This window comes from Oncorhynchus kisutch, linkage group LG7 (assembly GCF_002021735.2).
Source record: "Oncorhynchus kisutch isolate 150728-3 linkage group LG7, Okis_V2, whole genome shotgun sequence".
Lineage (NCBI taxonomy): Eukaryota > Metazoa > Chordata > Actinopteri > Salmoniformes > Salmonidae > Oncorhynchus > Oncorhynchus kisutch.
The window spans coordinates 24432815-24452027 of NC_034180.2; the positions used below are offsets into that span (position 1 = coordinate 24432815).

The window sequence follows — 19213 nt, forward strand, 5'->3', positions numbered from 1 at the left end:
AATCATGGGTGTATCACAACCATCCGTGATCGCGTCGTCCGGGTTCGGCCGGTGTAGGCCATCATTGTAAATAAAAATGTGTTCTTAACCGACTTGCCTAGTTAAAGCAAGGTTACATAATACATGACCTGAATGTACTCGATCAGACCGGTCGTACAGAATGTGGAATTGTGTCTACATGACACGTTTCTACCTGCAACTATCTAAACACTACAGTTCACCGAGGGTGTCTGGTCTTGTAACTGTGGTTGTCAGGTTTTCTTGTAAAGTCACGTGGCGGTTGTCGCCTACCCTTGGTGGAAAATATACAGTAGTACATACTATGCTTCTGTACTATCCTGACATCTAGTGGAAGGAGAATGAAGTAGTGGTCACCATATCCTGGAGAGCTAGCTACAGTCTGCGCAGACCTTTCCCCCCCCCCCATCACTAAACATATCATCAAGACATCAATTAACCAACTTCTCTGTAGTTTTCTTGATTCAAAAGAGGCAAGTGTGGCAGACCAGTGTCAGTCATATAATAAAATTAGACAAAGTAGGTATTACGCAGTGGTCTAATGCACTGTACCACAGTGCTAGAGGTGTCAAAACAGACCATGGTCCAATCCCGGGCTGTATCACAACCAGCCATGATTGGGAGTCTCATAGGGCGGCGCACAATTGGCCCAGGGTCGTCCTGGTTAGGGTTTGGCTCATGTAGACAGTCAATGTAAATAAGAATTTTTTCTTAACTGACTTGCCTAATTAAATAAAGGTTACATAAAAATAAAAATAAATATATATAATGATTAGAACTTTAAGCAGCCATTCCATCTACACCTCCACATTTTAGCTCCCATTGCTGTCTTGTCAATCTCATTCCATCCCGTGCCTGATCTTTTGGGGTCTGCTTCAAGCTCCCACCACAAGATGTTTCTCTGGTGCCCACTTTTCAGTTTCCATTGTGTGTTCCAGGATAGAGCTTGCCTGGTGATGTTGGAGGAGGCTTTCAGAGTGTGTGGCCAATCCATCTCCATCTTCTCCTTTGGATCTCCTCCACAGGAACCAAACATCACAGCCAAGAGACAAATTCAAGTTCTTTTTAACAATTTTAATATTACACATTCAAAACATAACTTGTGCAAATAACATTCTCCACCAACCAACACGAAAACAAGTCCACTTTATGTCTCAGCTCAATCAACATGGTTGGAGTTTGAGGCATTTTGCTTTCCCAACTGTTAAAAAAAAATAATTAGCATGATGCACAGCATCTGTTTTGAACATTACAAAAACAATGTGTAAGGTATTGGTACAAAAAGCGGTATAGAAGTAATTTACAGATCTATATAGATCTTCAGAAATGAAAGGCTATTCCTGTTAACTCCACGAAGCAGTGGCATTTCTATACCAGTGTGTATCCATTCCTTTGTGCCATATGTGTCTGAAATAGCACCTGAATCCCCATGTAGTGCACTACTTTTGGCCAGCTCTGGCCAAAAGTAGTGCACTATATAGGGAATAGGGTGCCGTTTCAGATGCAGACTTTGCACACTGCCTAAGTACCAGGTCCACTAAAACCAAATCTGAAATAAGAGCCTGCACACAAAACACTACTACTCACACAACGACTGTTAATAAAAGCTTGTCAATCAACAACGTTCTCCAACACCATCACAACACTGGAAACATACATACTATACGTTACATTCTGTACTTTAACAATGCAATAATACGACCAAACTTCACCAGCAATGCAAACACAACAAGGTAAAGTATTGTATCTCCTTATCCAACATGTCATGTGGGATTGTCTCTTCCAGCTTTAATTTAGAAATGTTTCATCAAACAAAGTCAAGTCGAGTTCTCCTTAGTGATATTTGATGTCTCCTGTAATATGTCTGTACCTCGACTTGCGTTGGATGATGCGTTGTCCCACTCATGTTCTTCAAGGCAGAAATTATTAATGTCGAAGTAAATTGATTCACTATCTCCATTCTATGTGATCTTTAGTTTTGGTAGATTGCCATACATACATAATGGGTCCATGTAGTTTGATGATGGTTACATCCTGATAACTTGGCTTAGAATGATCCACTCTCCATGCCATTTATACCTATCCCTGCTCTGAGTAGCATAGACATTCTTTAGACTTATACAACGGGTGGGTCTAATCCTGGACACTGATTGGTTAAAACCACATTCAAGCCGGTGTCTATCCCACAAGTTACCACCGGCTAAAACTATGACGTTAAAATGACTGTTTACTCTGTTCCATCTCACTGCGCAATCCACCGTCTCATCAGCCCAGCCAGACAATTTATTAACTTGCTCTCCATTGTAAAAAGCATCTAGACATTCTCACACTTCTTTTAGACTAGCAATTGGTTTTCAATAGCAGAGATTTGTATAAACCTTGCGGTCTGTCTCTTTGACATTTGCAACATTGTTTCAATATTGAAATTCAATCTCCAGCTGTCCCATAGCAATGAACCTGTAGGGTCGGGAGTCGGGATGAGACAGACAGGCAAACAGCTTTTATCAGCCAGTCGAAATCATGAACCACCATATTTTTTATGGATATATACAAATAAATGTCAACAGAAAACAGGTCAAACAAAATGCTGCTAGTTCAGTCTTTACAGTTTGAAGTTACTGGGTTAGTTGTGTTGTTGGCTAGCTCCTCTGAACAAGTACCCCGACGAGAGAGCACATTTTCTATGCCAGTTGAAATTGAGCATCATTAGCTCATTGTTATGGATGTATCCAAATAACGTCACTAGAAAACAGCTTAAACAAATGCAAATGCAGCTACGTTGATGTTATTCTAGCTGCACTGTTTGACATGGCTGTGTTAGCTAAAGTTGGCTAGCTAGCAAGGGATAAGAAAGTTGCCAGCCATCAACAAAATCCATAGATTTAGAACAAAAATCCTTAACTGGGTCGTGCCTCTGGCAACCAAACCAATAGAACGAAGGACCAGCTGGCTTGGGTAGCAACCCTAGATTTCTGTCAGGACTATATCTCGTGGAAGAATGAAACAATATGAATAAATTAATCAAAATAACATTTATGAAAATATGTCAATCATTATTTGAAAACGTTGGTAACCCGTTGTAATAAAAGTGATAAGGCCCTCGAAGACGGTGTTTGGAGGACATATTGGCACGGTTTGCCTAACAACACCCCTGCAAATATATCCTCCAAAAACCAGCTTCGAGGGCATTATCACTTATTAAACCACCATGCTCACTGCTCTATTTAATATTCAGCCTGGTTGCCACTGGTGACCAGGGCTGGGGAGTAATGGATTACAAAAAAACGGTAACTGTAATCCATTACCAGCTAAAATATTGTAATCAGATTACAGATACTTTTGAAAAACGCTATGATTATTTAGAGGATTACTTATAAATTCAGAAAGGATGTTTGCGAAAAGAAATCTTTTACACTTATTTTTTCAATGCTGATTTGAACGTCATTGAGGAAACAGGTGCAAGTTTAAGTTTGTTCCACCTGAGCGAGTCTGACCACAAGTCAGAGACCACTATGATGACACACCAAATGTGTTTGATGGATCGCGGGAAAAGAGCAGGAATAGGCTTTTGTAGGCTACAGTCCAAGCTATGTCTTCAAATGGTGCGACTGCTGTCGGCATCCAAAGATTATACAACTTGAATAAACGCTTGGAAGTAAGGATGACAGCAGTGATGCTTATTGATGTAAATCACACTGCTTCTCTCTCTCATTTTGCTATTTGCGACTTACGGATGGATTGTGGATGGCTGTTCACAAATATAAATGGGTATTTGACCCCAATAAATGGTTGAATTCAAAAAGTTTAAGCTGCATATCAATCATTGCTTTTGAAACAAGTGGACAGCCAGTGAAAACAGCTGCTTAGTGCGGATCTCAGCCTATGGAATAAAAGTGGGTCTTTTATTGCTCAATCTAATTCATGCTGATAAACAAAATATCCATTGCTTCTTGAGGAATTGAACTTATAAATGCCTCATAAATGTAAACATACACTGTATAGCCTCATAACATGGTTAAAACAATTTTCATATCATGGATGGTCAGTCCTTGCATCCATAGCGGTGTCTTAATCTGAGTGGTTACATTTCACCAGGCCCATCCCTCAGCTTTTTACCAAAACAGAGGAAGGGTGGCCATTTTGTTATCGTTTCATCTGTGGATTTGCCCTTTAAACAGCTGCATATTATCGAGATATTAAAGTGTCACCAACAAAAAGGTGAAAACAATTGGCCTACAGCAAATGGCATTCATTTTTTACATGTAAATAGCACTCTTCAGTAGTGCTCAAAGCATGCCATTCCATGAGTGCAGCATTTATTTTTTTACTTGAATCAATGAGCCCAATAACAAAAATCAAACAACAGAGTAGGGCTGGCTAATAAGTCCTTAGTTTTGGGGTTGTGCTCTGGTAAAACAATTTGGCGAATCTATACTTCCATATTTCCACATCCTATTCTTGAAGATCAAGGGGTATAACATTTATTGGAATGACTGGAAATCTGAGTTAGGTTTTTAATGTAAATATATAATTTAAATCGTATTATTGTATGTAGTAGAAAGCGATGGGTTGGAAGAAGCCTACATAACCAACCCATAATGTAAAATGTAACATCCATATAAGGCCAGCTATGTAAACTTTAACATTGATTTATCCTGCAATAGATGTAGTTCAATTGGTAACATACATTTCTGTCTTCTTCTAATGCCTCTTAAGGGGAAAATAATCTAAAAGTAACAAAGCGTTTGGGTAATCCAAAAGTTACGTTATTGATTACAATTTTGGAAAGGCAACTAGTAACTGTAACGGATGATATTTAGAAAGTAACCTACCCAACCCTGCTTGTGACATATCTCCCTTGTTGAAAAATAATCCTCACACCTCTCTGGTGAGCAACAAAGGGCCCAAAGGCTACTGCTCGGAGGTCCACTCTGCTCTTTCTACAGGCTTAGGCTACACACTGAGATCTGCAAAGAAACCTTATTCTACTAACTTTTTTGTTCTGTTCTGCTTCCTTTTTTTACTCCATTTCATCTTGCAATCTCTCTCACATAAGGGCACCTCTCCCTCTGACAGATAAAACTGATCCGGATACATCTGCTGTTCTCTACAGACCATAGGTCAGGGGTCAGGGAGGTCAGACGTATCTACTGTGACCTTAATGAAGATGGTATCGTCCTTGATGTAAGTACCGTTCTCCAGCACAGTCTGGGCCACGAACAGCGGGCAGCCTGAGGCTATGTTCATCTCTGCCGTGGGCCGTCTGAAGCTGCTGCTATTGGGGTCTGGTTTAAAGGCATCCCCTAAGTGCTTTCTGGCTGGGCCCTGATCCATCAGCATCAAGGTCACCTTCTGCTTAAAGGGCCAGAGCAGAAGGGCATCGTACTCGCCACGCATCACCACGAAGAACAGCGACAAGTGGGTTCCTTTCCCCATGCCGTCTCCGTTCAGGTAGACCCGGGCACACATCTTGTAGCCAAAGTAGCCAGTGTAGAAAGGCTGGCTGTAGAGAGACAGGGTCTTTGACGCCACGGCTTCTTGTTTCCGCCGCTTGTAGTCACGGATCTTCCAGATGAGCATCCCATTGAAGGAGGCAGTCTCTAGGACCTGGAAGCGCAGGTCCATGTCTGCTAGTCGGATCTCATGGACGCTCAGCATGTCGTCGTGACGGGAGAGCTGTGTCTCTAAAGAACATGCAGAGAAACAAAAGCAAGCCAATGGAATAAGAGCCCTGTATTGTCTGCACCACTCTGGACTGCTCTCTACTCTTGACTAAAAAGCTATTTCAGTTTAAATTTAAATTTTCAATAATTTCTTTGCTCATAATGTCGTTTCAGACTTTGGTCCAATCTGTTATGCTCAATGTCACATTACACTTTGAGAAACTCCTAAAAGCGAGTTACACATGATTACAGGTTTTAGTGGCAGTGAAGTGCTAAAGAGCATTCACAAGACAAGTGTTGAGAACGAGAGAATTCAAGGCAACTCACCTAGTGTGTGTGTGGCTGGGTTGGCCCCGCCCCGCCCTCCTTCTAGAGTGGCGACTCTGGAGCGGATGCTCTCCACGGTTCCTCGGAGGGTCTCCACCTCCTCTCGGACAGACCTCAGAGACCTCAGCTCCAGCTCCATCTCCAGAAGCTTCTCAGAGTGGGAACTCATCAACTCCTACATGGAGGAACAATCACACACACACACACGCAGTTACACACACTTCCATATAGGGCTGCTCGATCAATCAAATTTTAATCAAAATTCCGATATTGACATGTGCAATATCGCATGAGGCTTCGATATTTAGAAAGCGCCACATAGCCGTCCGTAAAGACAATTTTTTAAACAGATTTCTCTCGCAGCCTCTCCTCTTTTGTCCGCTTCCCAATCACACACACACGCCAAGCCCCACCCCCTGTCACTCAAGCAGGCAGAGTTCCTCACACTCGAGATGCACTCTGCTAGAGATATTAGAAAAGGAGATAAGAATCACTGCGGGAAATGAATGGAGAAACATATAACGCGCCACCCAGCAGACTGTTGACCAATAACGTTCACGTTGCCATGCTGTGTCTCGCAGTTGCTAAACTAATCTTCACGCAATCCCTTAAAAGTCAGGGTAAATTATCTAATGTCACGATTTCAAGACCTGTTCAAACACTGTCATAAATCTACAGAGTAAGGATAATGGAGATGTAGACGTGGCTCTGATTGGGCAATTATGACCCTGTAATAACCAATTAGATCAACTTAAGGATATATTTCAACCTAGGTCCACAACGTCTTGACCCTCCAACAATGAATTCGATACTAAAGATGTATACAGCAATACATTATTTCAGAGAATAAAGGAGCTTGAACTCTTGCTAGAACAAGAGAGAGGGAAGAGGAGGCTAATTAAGTTAAGAGGATAAACACGATGGAAGACAAATATGTCACTTAATATACACTGTGTAAAAAACATTAGGAACACCTTCCTAATATTAAGTTACACCCTCTGAACAGCATGGACTCTACAAGGTGTCAAAAGCGTTCCACGGGGATTCTGGCCCATGTTGACTCCAATGCTTCCCACAGTTGTGTCAAGTTGACTGAATGTCCTTTGGGTGGTGGACCATTCTTGATACACACGGGAAACTGTTGAGCGTGAAAAACCCAGCAGCGTTGCAGTTCTTGACACAAACCGTTACGCCTGGCACCTACTACCATACTCCGTTCAAAACACACTTCAAATATTTTGCCTTGCCCGTTCACCCTCTGAACGGCACACATACACAACCCATGTGTCAATTGTCTCAAGGCTTCAAAAATCCCCTCCCCTTCATCTACACTGACTGAAGTGGATTTAACAAGTGACGTCAATAAGGGATCATAGCTTTCACCTGGTCAGTTGGTCATGGAAAGAGCAGGTGTCCTTAATGTTTTGTACGCTCAGTACTATTAGGCGTAGCCTATAGCCCTACTTTCAGAAACTGAACTGAGTGATATATTATTTTATATATTACTTCTTTGAAGGATGCAGAAGTTGAAGGAGTCTATTAAAGAGGCAGGAATGCAGGACTCCTTCGAACAGTTGAGCCCTGAGGCAAAGGCGTTCTGCAGGACTCAAGTGAAACATGCATTGGTCAAAAACAAGAGGGAGAAGTTTCACAAAAGAGATTAAAGGAGTTTTCCCTCCAAATCACTACACCACAGCCCAAAGTGCTACAAAGAGCTGAGGAAGACATTCTCCCTAGCAACCATGTGTTTGTGTCCTCAGCCAAATGAAGAGGAGCACAGCGCATGACCACTGAAGAAAGAAGCTGCATACTTGTCCTTGATGAGATAACAGTTAAAGATCATCTGGATTACAACAAGAGTTGATGGTGTCTGTTAAGACACCAACAAAAAAGCCTGCCAGACAGGATCTATGAACACTAGCCTAACGGAAAAATGGAAACAGGTAGGCCTATATCATGTCTTCTTTACTTATCATCAAGACAACAAAAAAAGAGGACAACCACCTAAACTAACCAAAGGGACAACCACTTATACTAATGCACTCCTACTTTTACAGCCAATAGGTTATTTAGTTTCCAAATCTACCATGCCCAGTGACCGTATGTATAGTCTCCCTATAGGAGGGTGCAGTTCATCTCCTTGATGATGTTGGACTGAGTGGAAGGAACACTCTCTCTATAGCCTAGAGCTCTTGCTTGACCCGCTGTTTTTGACACCTTGCTAAATCACACCTTAACGCATATTCAGGAATCATTTGAGTGAAAGCAGTAACTTGTGATCAGGGGGTCCAACAATGTGAAAGGCCTTGAAGGATCTTGGTGCTTCCCTAGAACACAAGGACAGCGGTCACACAGCCCACTGCATAAACATTGGTCGACTCGTCCCCATCATCTACCTCGTCTCTTTAAAATATGCCAGAAAAACTTTAAAAAGCATGGACCAGAAGTAATTACAGCTTAGTTCATGTAATAGTATAATTAGTCATTTGTAATCATCTATCGCTTATTGGAGGTTCAATAGGTTAATCACTATGCTTCTGTCCCGACAGGAGTCTGGTCATCAGTTTTTGTGGCGGCACATCAAAATGTTTTACAACATTGATAAAACAAACAGCTTGAAGCTTTGCTCCTGAGCTAACAGACCGACACATCCACCTGCCAACATGAGGGTTCGGGCTGGCAACTCAAATCTTCAGCCATTCTGTTACTGCAGGTAGGCCTTCACATATCTCACTTATCAAACAATGCCAATGCACACTGTCAATGTAATGCATAATGTTGCTGACTGGATCAACTGCATTACCTACCAATCTACACTGAACTAAAAATAGAAATGCAACAATTTCAAACATTTTACTGAGTTTCAGTCACATATATCATTAAGCCTTAATCTATGGATTTCATATGACTGGGAATACGGATATGGATCGGTTGGTCTCATAACTTTTAAAAAAGGGGGCGTGGATCAGAAAACCAGTCAGTATCTGGTGTGACCACCATTTGCTTCATGCAGCGCAACACATCTCCTTCACATAGAGTTGATCAGGCTGTTTGATTGTGGCCTCTGGAATGTTGTCCCACTCCTATTCAAAGTCAAATTGTAAAAAAGTGATTAATTTAGAGAATATGATCCTTTATCCCAACAATATACCAAAGCAATTGAGAAAAAGGAATGTTACTAATATGGTTGATGTCACTCCTCTAAAAGGAAGAGATCAGTGACAGCGTCGAGGCAGAGGTGCAAGCGTATGTGGCTGGTTGGGTGGCCCGGAAGCTGTTCCTGGATGGAGACCTAGGGAATTGGGACAGGCGTGGTGACCTAGTCGACCAGAGGAGAGGACCACTCCTATGCAGCCCAGCAAGGAGCACATTCATACAGCACAAAAGATTCACAGACACAGCAAATCTAATCAGGCCTTCAGATGTGTTAATGGGCACTAGAGAAATATAGAAAATCCAATCATACATATTTGGCAGAGAAAAACATAAAATAATAAAAAGCACACGTACAAAATCACAAAGACACATTCACTGCACAACACACAGACCAGCCAAAGCATGCCACCCTGCTTTCAGAGCAGTAGTACGCCATGTGTCGAATCAGTGCAGAGCTGCGCAGACAGCGCGAAACAATTCATAGGACAAGAGGCAGCCAAGAAAAACTCAAACTGAAATGTTGAACAGTGTAGCTTAAAAACTAGAAACATTGATGAACCTCCGAACCTTTAGACAGGGACATCGTACCATATCAGCTGCATCGCTCATATTGTATTACACTTATATTGTATGTTCTCTTGATAAGCATTGTTATTACATAGACTATCCTTTATATTTTGGTGATGTTGTATTTCTCGTGCTCCTGCCTTGTTTGTTGTAGCTAGAATCACGGGTTCCTCGTCACGCACGGTACTTTGTATCAGCAGCAGCACTATTGCTGATGTCATTGGTCTCAAAAAGATGTCGGTCTCAACATATTACAGGTTACATATTATAAGAACAACGTAATGTCTCCTCACCCACTCCCACCCGGTCTCCTATCATAGTATCAGAGTTCTGCAGTTCTCTTTAAAATTGCAGTACCACATTGGTACTTACTATGTTTAGATCGTTGTGTCCACTGAGAAAGTGTGTGATGATTTTGCTGGCTACTGCTAAGCAGGTGCGGTTTCTTAATCCTTCCACTACCTCATCCTTCTAATATTACCCAACCATGATGGCTTTGCCAGACCAAGAACAATGACACCTGAATAACTAAAAAATAATGTTACATGATCTTCCTCAGGTCTGTTTTATTTACATTTCCAGCTAGCTAACTCATTTCGATACGAACACACAACACAATTGACTGCTTTTGCAAAATAGCAGATGACAAACTTCAACAACTCTCCTTTTATATCAAATTAAATGACGACTCAGAAACTCATCATTGTTCAATTTAACAACATATTTCTACAATTTGATTGCTATGTTTCTGTTGATCAGATGTGGTCTCTATGTCGGTCACCACTCAACCGAAAAACAAATCTTTGCGATTGCGCGAATATAGCACTGATGACTGGTCGTGAGCCTGCTGGGCGGAGCGTTATACATTTCTCTTCATTTTCCACTGGGATTCTTATCTCCTCCTTTCTCTAAAATCTCTGGCTAAATCCACTGACAGGGCAAATATTGCTAGCAAACTATGGCTAATATGCAGGCCGGTACCAGTGGTGGAGTATATCAGCATTGTTTGTGCAATAGCTTGTTCTTAAAATCAGAGAAGAAAATGCAAAGAATATTCTAAAATCTTTGTCTGAATGTACCCATCTATTTTAATCGAATTAGGGTCCCCCGGGAAACACTGACCAACACTTTGGTTCCTACTCTGTCACAGCTATCTCCTCCCTTACTTCCGTTGTCATACCAAACAAAACTGCATTCCATGTTCCCACTGTATTCCAACCATAGCAATAGAATGATCATTCTAATTTTACGTTTCTAACAGTTCACCCAAGTGTTTTGATCTATAATCGCAAGTTAAATCACAATTGCAATAATTGGTACAAAAATCGCAATTAATGTTTTGCATATATCGTGCAGCCCCACTTCCATACATGACAGGACTTTACCTGCAACTGAAAAATTATTAAATGGGACTGAAGGACAGTGCATTATGTCATGATGCATGTCAAAGACAAGTATTATTATGTATGCCAAAGGCGAGTATTACGTCTTTATTACAAGGTTAGATAATGACACAGAATTGGACCTTTACCTGCATGGCATTGAGCTTCTGGTCCAGCTGTCTATTCTTCTCCCTCATCTCCTCGTAGTGAGATAATGTTTCAGACAGACGGCTGCTCAGGCCCGGCAGAACCTTGTACCGCTCTAGAAGCTCTCCTTTAACATCCTCCACCTAGACGATAAACAATATCTGTTGTTGTTATTACTGCTTCGTTGCCCTGAACTACAGTAACTATACAGCCCTAGGGTTAGTTGTTGTTAGGAAGTTAGCTGTGTGGTTCATTTAGTTTCAATTCTCCCAATTGATTTCTTTCGGGTACTTCCCAAAATATATTTTGTTGTTAGTGTGTTACATATAAATGCACGTACAAAAACGTGCGAATCAACAATTTCATTATGCTGATTCTATAAAATGTTTCCTCTAATTGTACACAAGGCAAATTGTTGTAAAAAATTCAAGGTAATTGCAGTACCTTGGCCTCCAGTGTAGTGTTTCTGGTTGCCATCAACCGCAGGTGTTCAGAGGCAAAGCTAGATTCATGGTCCCTCATGTCTTGGTTGAGACCCTACAGAGGAGCAACAGGGCAGATCAGTAACATACCAGCTTAAAACTACTGTATGCTCTCCTAAATGTGGCCGAGTTGGTGTTCAGTGGGACAGTAGCACCACTTTCTTATGATCACAATAGCAAGACAAAGGAGTAGGAGAGCCATCACAGGGAGTTCATAGTGGCCATGTTATTAGAACTTCTATTAAGCATGTTATTATTAATAACATTTCTAACAGTCATAGTAACATGAAGGCTGACCTTGAAATTGCATCCAAAGCGGATAAAGGAGCAGGTGACATGAGCCTTGGGACACTCATGTTGATGACTCGTCAGCTGAGAGTAGAAACACACATTCAGGTTCAATCATTTCCTTCTGTGTCAAGCATTTTTCAGTACAACGTGGTCTCAATGAAATGAGCAACAAAAAACTAAAAAAACAATGTTAATCCATCTGATGATAAGTGGAAAGATGACCCTTCTTGTTTTGCATGAATACAATTTATATTACGAAAATTTAAATAAACTCCTTACTTTGCTCCGTAAGATGGAGGGGAAAGTACAATGATTGGGGCAGGCCACCGGAAATGAAGGACAAACGGTGTCTTTGTGTTTCTGAAAAAGTTATCAAGTAAAGAGAAATTGGCACTATGGAAAGAAAATACACCTAGTAAATATTCACACAAAAAACATTGAACACAAATACTGAACTGGCTCTACAACATCAATCAATGATATTGTTTAGGGAAGTAACAGTGTTGTTATAGTCCGCGATTAAGGTGGACTTAAATACATGCCAGTACCAGAACGACTGTGAGAAGGTCAATTCTGGTGACTTTTTCAAAATACATTCTACTCCAAAATTCATGAAAATGTAATGATGTTAACATCTGAAATATAACTGATGTGCGCCACTGCACTGTAGGGAGATGATGAGGAGCAAGTAGTGGCTGTGCGCTCATGGATCTCATTCACACCACTGTTTCCTTCAAAGATACCTTGTAACGTGTCACTGATCTTAAAGGGATAGTGCAACATTTGGCAATTAAGCCCCTTTTCTCCTTACCCAGAGTCAGATGAACTCATGGATACCATGTGTATGTCTCTGCGTGCAGTTTGAACAGAGCTAGTTTCACTAGCATGCTAGCTGTTCCCATAGACATCCAGTCATTGCACTAATACTAGTTAGTAATTGTGCAAACGCTAGTCAGCAACTTCTTTCAAACTGCAGTCATATTTTTGGGCTGCCTCTGCTAAATGAATGTACGGGAAACTTATTTTGGGTGCCGGTCCTCTTTATATCCTTTTATACAGTATGTTGTTGTCTTAGGTCTCTCTTGGCGTGATGTGTGTTTTGTCCTATATTTATATGTTATTGATCTTTTAATCCCAGCCCCCGTCCCGCCAGGAGGTCTTTTGCCTTTTGGTAGGCCGTCATTGTAAATAAGAATTTGTTCTTAACTGACTTGGTGCCAGTACTAATTCTATTTAAAGAGTGAAAGAAAAATATTGATTTATGCAGTACTGCCACTCAGGTAATAAATAAATAAATAAATCATGTTCATGTTGTAAATGACAATGCGTTGTAAATGTTCATATGTGCGCAGTGCTCAGCTGTTGGCTACAAATTTATGCTGGTGCTGTTATGTGCATCCCATCCTGCTGGGGTCTCTGTCCTCATCCTTCAGCCTTAGTCGATATGTAATATAGAATACGCTTATCCAGAGCGACTTAGGCCAACAATAGGTAAGACAACCACATATCAGTCGCATATTGCTGAAATTATTTTCAATACTTCCAAAACAAACACAATAGCCTATATTTCTGTGCACAAACATTTGCACGGACTGGACAGGAGTGATTTTTATTGGGAAGGGACAAGAAAGTTCCCGGGGTGATATAACTGTTGCGAGATCAGGACAATTCAGGGAAAAAAAATGACAGGACAAGGGACAGGAATTAATTTTCACTCCGGTGTCAACCTCTAGTCTGTGGTAAACACAGGCTTAGGAGATCTTATATGTTTTCTTCGATGAGATAAACTTCAGCAAACAACACTTTTTGTGAATTTTGAATAATTTATGTAATCACATAAAGGCTTCATAATTGATAAAGGTCATGTTAACGGACTGCTATTATCTCACATAACAAACGTATAAGATCTCCAAAGCCTGTGTTGACCTCATTTTCGGCGATTATTCAAAAACCCTATCCTTTCGCCATTCATATTTCCCATAGGGATGGCTGAACAAACCAGAGGGAACTCATTTCCGGGTTTTAGGACTACAATCTGATGAGCTCTATTATAATCAGATCACATTATGACGTCATGATGTGGACCAAAAGTTCCATACCACCTGAACAGGTATTTTTTTCTTTTTTTTACACAGAAAGGGTATCGACCTCGTTTTTTTTTTTTAAAGCAGGAAACTCACGTTTAAACTTCCCCCTTAAAGACAAAATATTCTATAGGAGGTGCAGGTTTGGTGAGCACCGGCCCAACTCCAGTAGTGGTTCTAGTTACCTGTAACTCAGTCATGGCCATCTTCTGCATGCAGAATTCACAGGTGGTCTCCCTGTGTTTACATTTCCAACTCAAATGTTCAGGAATGTCTTTGCGCATCATCTTCTCTTTGCACTTTCCCAAAGGGCATGGCACCTCAAAATACGGACACACATTTAAATGATCCTGGTAAAAAAAAAAACATTTAAGGAAAAGGAATCATGAGTGTAAAGAAAATGTTATGTATTATTATAGTAATTCATAACAGTTGATGGGAAATGTCCAACCAATGTGACGAGCATCAAGGAGAATTGTAGATAAACATTTTTCTAAAACGGTCATTCAAAAATGGGTGGATCTTTTGCAGTTCAGAGTTTGAATACCGACAGCGTGCACTGTGCAACAATGGGACGTTTTATTTCCCCCAGTCAGACACTTACCATGACCTGCTGTAAACTGATCTGCTCCTTACAGCCGTTCTTTTCACTCCTGCAGTACACTCTCAGAGCCATGATCTCTCTATGGCAGCATACGTCACGGAAGACCTGACAAAACACACACACACGATTGTCACTGATTATGGTCAAGGCCATTTAGAATGGGTATACAGCAGGGATGGGCAACTTTGATGGGAATGGGGGCCACCAAAAATCTGAACTCATCATGAGGGGCCTCAGTGGCTCGTGGGTCTGCGTACCCACATCCATACCCACACACACAGCCAGATGACGCTTTAAATGTTATTTAGTGCAATTCTACACATTCTGCCATGGGGCGTAGAGAAAATGTTGCTGTTTTTAAAGCAACTTTACCATGGGTGTAGAGAAGACCTTGCCACTTTTATAACTCATTTCCTGCAATTCTACTCATTTTGCCATAGGGTGGAGAGAAATGTTTGCAGATTTGAATTGATATCTGAATGAGTAACTAATAAACTGAATGGGTTTAGATCGCTCGCTAAACTAACTTATCAATTTAAAAAACGTTAGCTGATATGGGCTAATTGAGTGCACAACCAAATTTCGAAATGTACCTTGTGTATTCTACTATTTTAACTCTCAACAGTTAGTCGAGACTGACTGAGTTAAAAATAAAAAATAACTTTCATTTTCCCCCCCCCTTGGGGCTGGTATATAGGGGTGATGATAGTGATGCTAATCATTTTCAGTCTTACCTTGTCTTTGAACAGAGGTTCCTTATCTTCTGGACATACTGGATTTGGTTTGCTGTAAAGTAGATTTAACTAATAATTTATGTCCAATCAAGCATCCTATTAACAACTAGTGGCCAATGACTTCATTATTCCTCCATCATCATCACATGATCATTGAATGACAAACCAATCTTACCAGAAAGACAGCTGACACATCAAACACACTGACAAGAAGACATTTCTGTAATTTCTCAACTGTAATTTCCCAAAAAATAAAACATACCAATTCATTCCCACACTCAGCATGAATATCAAATCTCTTCTCCTCACCTTAGCTGATCAGAGATACAGGTTTCACAGAACCTGTGTCCGCATTCTGTCTGCCTGGGGTTGCAGAGCACCAGCTTGCAGGACTCACAGCAGTACTTGGGTTCCGGGGTGGCTACGAAGTGGTCCCTGAAGCCCCCGTGCTGGGGTAGGAAGCCTGCCACGTGGTCGCTGGGCCAGGGGCGCTGGGCCAGGGAGAGAGCGGCCAGGGAGAGAGCGCATTGCTGGAGGGGGATCTGCAGCTCCCGCCCGTCCGCATTCCGCCCTGCTGACATGACCTGGGGAGGGCACACACACACACAGACAGACATGAGGTGAGAGATGTTTCATAAAATGTACAGTTGCAACATACAGGACAAACACAACATGGTGTTTCAGCTGAGGCTGTGTGTGTGTTAATGCTGAGCATTCATTGCCACATCAACAGCTCACGACTGTCAGGCCAAGCCTTGGGAAACCCCTTTATAACAGGCATAGCTAACTGGGTCTAATTTTATCCCCGCTCTGACTCGGAGCAGAGTGGAGTGCACAAGCAGGAAGGCCTGGGACTGGAATAAAACATACCCAAAATTAGATAGAGGACAGAACTTAATCTAGACTGAACCAAGCCTTTATTATTGACTTGCCAAAACATTATTCACTTTAGGAGTGCAAGCAGTCTAGGCTAGAACATCCTTCAATTGACTCAAATCCCATGTAAATACAGCATACACCATCACCCCCCCCCCCCCCCCCAAAAAAAAACTTCTACTAGTAGGTTCTAGTTAAAATGGAGAACTAAGAAAGGTTCCCGAGAAGCTAGAAATCAACTCTGAACTAATGACTGAACCATCAGGTCTACATCCTGTTACACGTTGTTCAAATGACTCATTCATATAGTACAACTGAACCCATTCAGACTGACACTGGTTAGGATATCAAGACAGGCCACTTCTACAACTCTGCCCTCAACGTTGAAAGTCCATCCAACCATCATCACTGGATGAGCAAATGGACTAGGCCTAGACTACTCGCTGACCAGTTCATGTGGTTCGCAAGGGACTTCCTGGGATATTCAAGGGGCTTTTCCACATGCCTGTCCCTGTCCATCACCACTGACTGACTACACACAACACAACTTAGTACTCTCTCACACACACAAACGTGTAAGCCTACACAAACTCCAGACACAGCTAGATAAAAGCTGTCAGCAAAAGTTTTACATTTAGATTGGTTAGGCTAGATAGATATCTTCGTTATCTCCTACCTACAGTAACGCATATAGTACATTTGAGATTGTTTCGGGTACATTTGGTCCAGGGACGAGATTAGTCAGGTCTATCTTCCTTGACAGGAAATCTGTTTCTGATGAAACGCTGAGCATTATGTAAAATTGGGTATTTCCCCTGTTAAATTTACTCACTGATAGGTTTACATGGAGAATGTCCGACATCTTTTGAGAAACAGGCTCATTATTCTACCGTATTTAAACCTGGTCATAATGCTTGATGCTGAAAGGACACATTGTGTCTAACAGTGAGTGGAGGAAGAAAAAAGACGAGGGAAATCAGTTACATGTCATAGTTTCTCAGGCGAGATCCTCTCATATGGCCATGAAATGCACAAGCTATCTGTTCTACTCAGACAATATCGGTACAGAGGGCAGTCTCTCCACTCCCATTATACAGATGTAGCCAAGTCTTGTTATGCTGGTTGAGTAACATGACATCACAAAACAAAAACGAAACAAGTAGGGGAATTCTCTGAGTGACCTTTCATTGCACTTAGGTTTGGCACAATTACCATAACCATATAACTACTGGTATGGATAAAGATCATCATGAAAATAAAATAACAGCCATCATGACCATATATATATATATATATATTTTTTTTTATTGTTTGGAATGAACAGCTAACTGAAGACGGGATGGCCGGGCATTCAGGCAGTTGAGTCGGTTTCTGCTGTAACATGGACTATGCAACATGATTAAACATTGTTGCTCTTTGCTGAAACAAGCAAAATGTTGTAGCAAATGAGTCTTCAGTTGTCTAAGCAATACCCCCCTCCCAGCAGAAACACGTGCAGTCAGGAGAGAAAATGTGCGTCTGTTATAACAGTAACCGCGATCATTTGGCCGACCAATTACCGTCATCCAAAATTCCTATGACCGTCACAGCCCTAATTGCTCTAAATCAGATCAGAGTGTGTTGGTCGCATACACAGATTTGCAAATGATATCGCAGGTGCAGCGAAATGCTCGTGTTTCTAGCTACATGGAACACTATAACCTGAAAGCAAGAGAACTTGGAAACAGGTGAATCTTCCCAGAACAGATTAATGTTTTTCTGATCAGTGATCATAGACCTGGCCAATCAAAAATGTGATTCTGTTAAATAATATTTTAAATGTTTCATATGCATACAGGCATACCGTTTGGCATGTCTCAAAGGCAATATTGACATATGATAAGCATATATTTCAATACAAATATATTTTTGCACCCAATATTTACTATTACCAGACAGTTCACCGTGTCTGATAATAGAAACCACCCTCCAAAATAGAAAATCATGCAAATGACTTGAGGTACATTTTTGGATAACTGCAATTAATGTATTGCACATGCATTGGTGTAAAATTGAAGATCTTATAATATGTCATGTCAACGTAAAATGACATGACAAGGTGATCATGTGGAATAATACATATTTAGAATATGCCATTATTGGTAAATCTTCACCATGGTTTAGATGGCTGAGTGTAGGCAATTCAGTGCACCACAATGGATGTTTTAAATTACATCATACCCCAATTTGAAGCCTCCCTAGCTCCACACACATGTTTTGGCTCACAACTGCATGGCTACTCAACATGTTGCAATCTACAGACAGACATAGCTACATAAAAATCAAATTCACTATAATATCATTAGCTTTCCCGTCTAGCAACAATACTTACATGAATCAGATATAACGTGGGCCAACGCAACGCCGTTTTCCAGGAGCTACAATGTTACAAATGGAGCTTCGATGAATGGCACGTTCATGAACACCACAATGTAACCGCTTACAATGAAAACGACCAAACACTGCCGGTTTTAAAACAGGCAGCTAGAGGCTTTTGATCGGTAGCTGACATTTTAAAAACAGAATGTTAAAAGGAAATGTACTAAAATCCATACGGGAATATAGCAGAAAAAGCAGCCGCTGCTGACTTGCTCTTGTCTTGATGTCTAGTGGTTGGAAAGCCCCCTTTGCTTTGGTCTTACTTCCTCAGGAAATCCCCGTCAAGAAGAAAAAAATGGTAGTCAGCCAGTGGTAGAGGCCATGATGTGTTGTATGGTATTTCCGCTAGATGGCAGTGTCATCATCACCATCAAGTGTACTACGGGAATTGCTGTCAGATATACAAACGTGGGACATTTTACTGTTTGTAATGGTCTGTACCCATCACTTATAGCACATGAGTC

At 41.2% G+C, this 19213-nt stretch overlaps 1 protein-coding gene across 2 annotated transcripts; it reads right to left on the reverse strand.

Annotated features, from left to right (window-relative positions):
- Positions 1-1077: 1077 nt before the first annotated feature.
- traf3 (TNF receptor-associated factor 3) lies at positions 1078-19091 on the reverse strand. Of its 2 annotated transcripts, XM_020487775.2 has the most exons (12): positions 18926-19077; positions 18703-18748; positions 15765-16039; positions 15456-15507; positions 14722-14826; positions 14303-14467; positions 12313-12393; positions 12040-12114; positions 11705-11797; positions 11263-11403; positions 6009-6183; positions 1078-5702 (listed from the first exon to the last, which is right to left on the reverse strand). In XM_020487775.2, the coding sequence occupies exons 3-12, from the start codon at positions 16034-16036 to the stop codon at positions 5140-5142; spliced, it is 1722 nt and encodes a 573-aa protein (XP_020343364.1). In that variant the 5' UTR covers positions 16037-16039; positions 18703-18748; positions 18926-19077; the 3' UTR covers positions 1078-5139. The 2 variants fall into 2 exon arrangements, with proteins under 2 accessions (XP_020343364.1, XP_031684580.1); XM_031828720.1 differs by having other exon boundaries at positions 18703-19091.
- Positions 19092-19213: the final 122 nt, after the last annotated feature.

Excerpts from the sequence above, each read along its gene's own strand:
- traf3 (XM_031828720.1), bottom strand. The coding sequence starts at position 16,036 with ATGTCAGCAGGGCGGAATGCGGACGGGCGGGAGCTGCAGATCCCCCTC. Across the intron at positions 11,404-11,704 it reads ACACTACACTGGAGGCCAAG|GTGGAGGATGTTAAAGGAGA; the intron begins GTACTGCAATTA and ends TTTATCGTCTAG. Across the intron at positions 5,703-6,008 it reads CCCAGCCACACACACACTAG|AGACACAGCTCTCCCGTCAC; the intron begins GTGAGTTGCCTT and ends CATGTTCTTTAG.